This window comes from Austrofundulus limnaeus, unplaced genomic scaffold (genome assembly GCF_001266775.1).
Source record: "Austrofundulus limnaeus strain Quisiro unplaced genomic scaffold, Austrofundulus_limnaeus-1.0 Scaffold2733, whole genome shotgun sequence".
NCBI classification, from domain to species: domain Eukaryota; kingdom Metazoa; phylum Chordata; class Actinopteri; order Cyprinodontiformes; family Rivulidae; genus Austrofundulus; species Austrofundulus limnaeus.
In genome coordinates, this window is record NW_013955135.1 from 1 (window position 1) to 2,168 (window position 2,168).

General features: G+C 38.0%; 1 protein-coding gene across 1 annotated transcript in view; it reads left to right on the forward strand.

Moving 5' to 3' along the window:
- Positions 1-750: 750 nt before the first annotated feature.
- Positions 751-2,168, forward strand: part of LOC106511382 (leukemia inhibitory factor receptor) — a gene marked incomplete at its 3' end in the record, with an annotated part of 13,441 nt that continues 12,023 nt past the window's right edge. The window contains 2 exon segments of the mRNA XM_014000139.1: positions 751-939; positions 1,591-1,852. Coding sequence (XP_013855593.1) covers positions 1,792-1,852 — 61 coding nt within the window.

Sequence of the window (2,168 nt, forward strand, 5' to 3'; positions counted from 1 at the left end):
CATAATGATGACTGGCAGATAATTAGTTATTAGCAGTACTGCATTTTAATTTTAGAAAGTGCGAATCTGGTTATGAATTATAAAAATTAGTAAGACCGCTAAAGTGCAAACAAAATATTTAGGTCTGCAATTAGCGGATTTATGCTTTAGTGGGCTGGTGCCCACCACTGGTGTTCTGTATGTGATGATCTGAACTGCCGACTAATGGACCAAGTACTGACGCTAGATATTTGGAAACACTGTAAGTGACAGAGCTAATCATGCTAACAACAGGTGTTACCGTACATGGATTTTGGGTAAACCATAGAAACCAGGAGTGGCCTCACCTGGGTACAGTGTGTTGTACAGATGGCGGTTAATAGCCTTGTCCTGCTCTAACTTTTTCAGGCACTCTAAGTTTTAAAACTTAATAAAATGGTGTTTATACAAATCATACAGAAATTCTTCTGAGATTTACATCATGTTTTTCATTCAGGATGTGTTATCAGCAGTCTTGTTTCAACTTGAGGTTTGCAGGTAACAAAAACAGAACAGTAAAGTCAGGAGACGTGGGTGAATTTTTTGAAAATTAACACTCATCTATAGGATTCCTAAAATAAACAATCTCTGTATCTCTTATCCAGCACATACAGAACAAAACAACGAGTTTTCACGCTGTAGTCACCTCATTCAAACTTTTATGTTTTTTAATGAAGTATTCTGAAATCTAGCAACCCACCATCCTGTTTTCTTTTTCATCTTTAGAAACGCGTATTTTGTTAAACCTGTGGGTTTCCCCAGTGAAGCTGCTGAGGTTAGAAATGGAAAATAACCAGAGATACAAAATCTCAAAACCAACTGAAGCTCAAGAAAGAAACAGTTTGACACACTGGCTTCTTGAGGAGCTACAAGAGCAACAAACTCACCTGTAACAAAACAAGTCTGTGAAACCTATTAGATGTAAGTATGTTTTACTGCACCTAAGTTATTATCTTTTATTGTTGTTAAGAAACAAAGTGGGTTATTTGATGTGATGTTTGACTTCTTGTTCACTGCACCAGCGCATTAAAGAATTACTGTAAAGTCTGAAAACCAATCCACCAGTGGAACTCGTTAACCGGGTTGTGGCGGAGCAGTGGTCAGCACATTTTTTCAACCTAAAATCTAAGCTGAATGTTTCACTTGATGTTCTGCAAACAGCAGCAGATTCATGAGAGCAGGCACACAGCACAAGTGACTGTTTCTGTCAGCTGAACCGTTGTGGTGATAAAAAACAGGTAAWATAAGTAGGGCACACAAAGCACTGACACAAATGTTCAAAGCTTCTGCTTCACCACTAAACTAGGTTAGTGACCTGTTTCAGATGCATGACTCACATGATAAAGATCACTCCAGACAGAAATAAGTCACCAAACAAGGTAGAGCTCTGGAGAAAGCATCACTAAATTGTATCTCACWTTCTGGTGAGTTTTATCTAAGTTGGTTTGAGATATCTGCTATAAAATGTGTAAAATACCTGATAATATTCATGTTTCCTGAAGTTTGTTAAACCTCAGCTCAGTCTGGTTTTATTGGTAGAAAAATGTGGTAAAGTTTTATTTCTTTCGACAGAGGATGTCTGCACTTCTAGTGACAGAAAACCCTGCAGTGTGCAGAGGGAGAAGATGAAGCATTCCTCCTCGTGTTGCTCTGCTCCTGGACTCAGATCTTTTTATTTCCACTGTTTTTGATGGAGAAATAATTGACCTTTTAAAGTGACGCAGTTTAAGAGCTGCTGAATGGATTCCTGCAGCCTGACAGACATGAGCTGAGATGAATCTCTTGCCGACTGTTTGGAGATGTTCGACCATGTTTCTCATTTTTTCCATTCAGGGTGAGTTACAGCTCGTTGCTGTCTGGTTTYTGTTTCTTCTTCATATTATCTAGTCTTATTCAGTGGTTTGGAGTTTAAATCCTGCTGCTGCTCTCACAACAGTTTGCTCTGCTTTTCCAGTTTCCAGTTTCAGTTCTTTATTCATTTCATTAAAAACAAAACAAATAATTTTATATTCAATAAAAAGAAAAACATAAAAAGAAAACGAGAGAAAACACACACACGTATGTATATACGTACTCACCGGCCACTTTATTAGGTACACCTGTCCAACTGCTCGTTAACACTTAATTTCTAATCAGCCAATCACATGGCG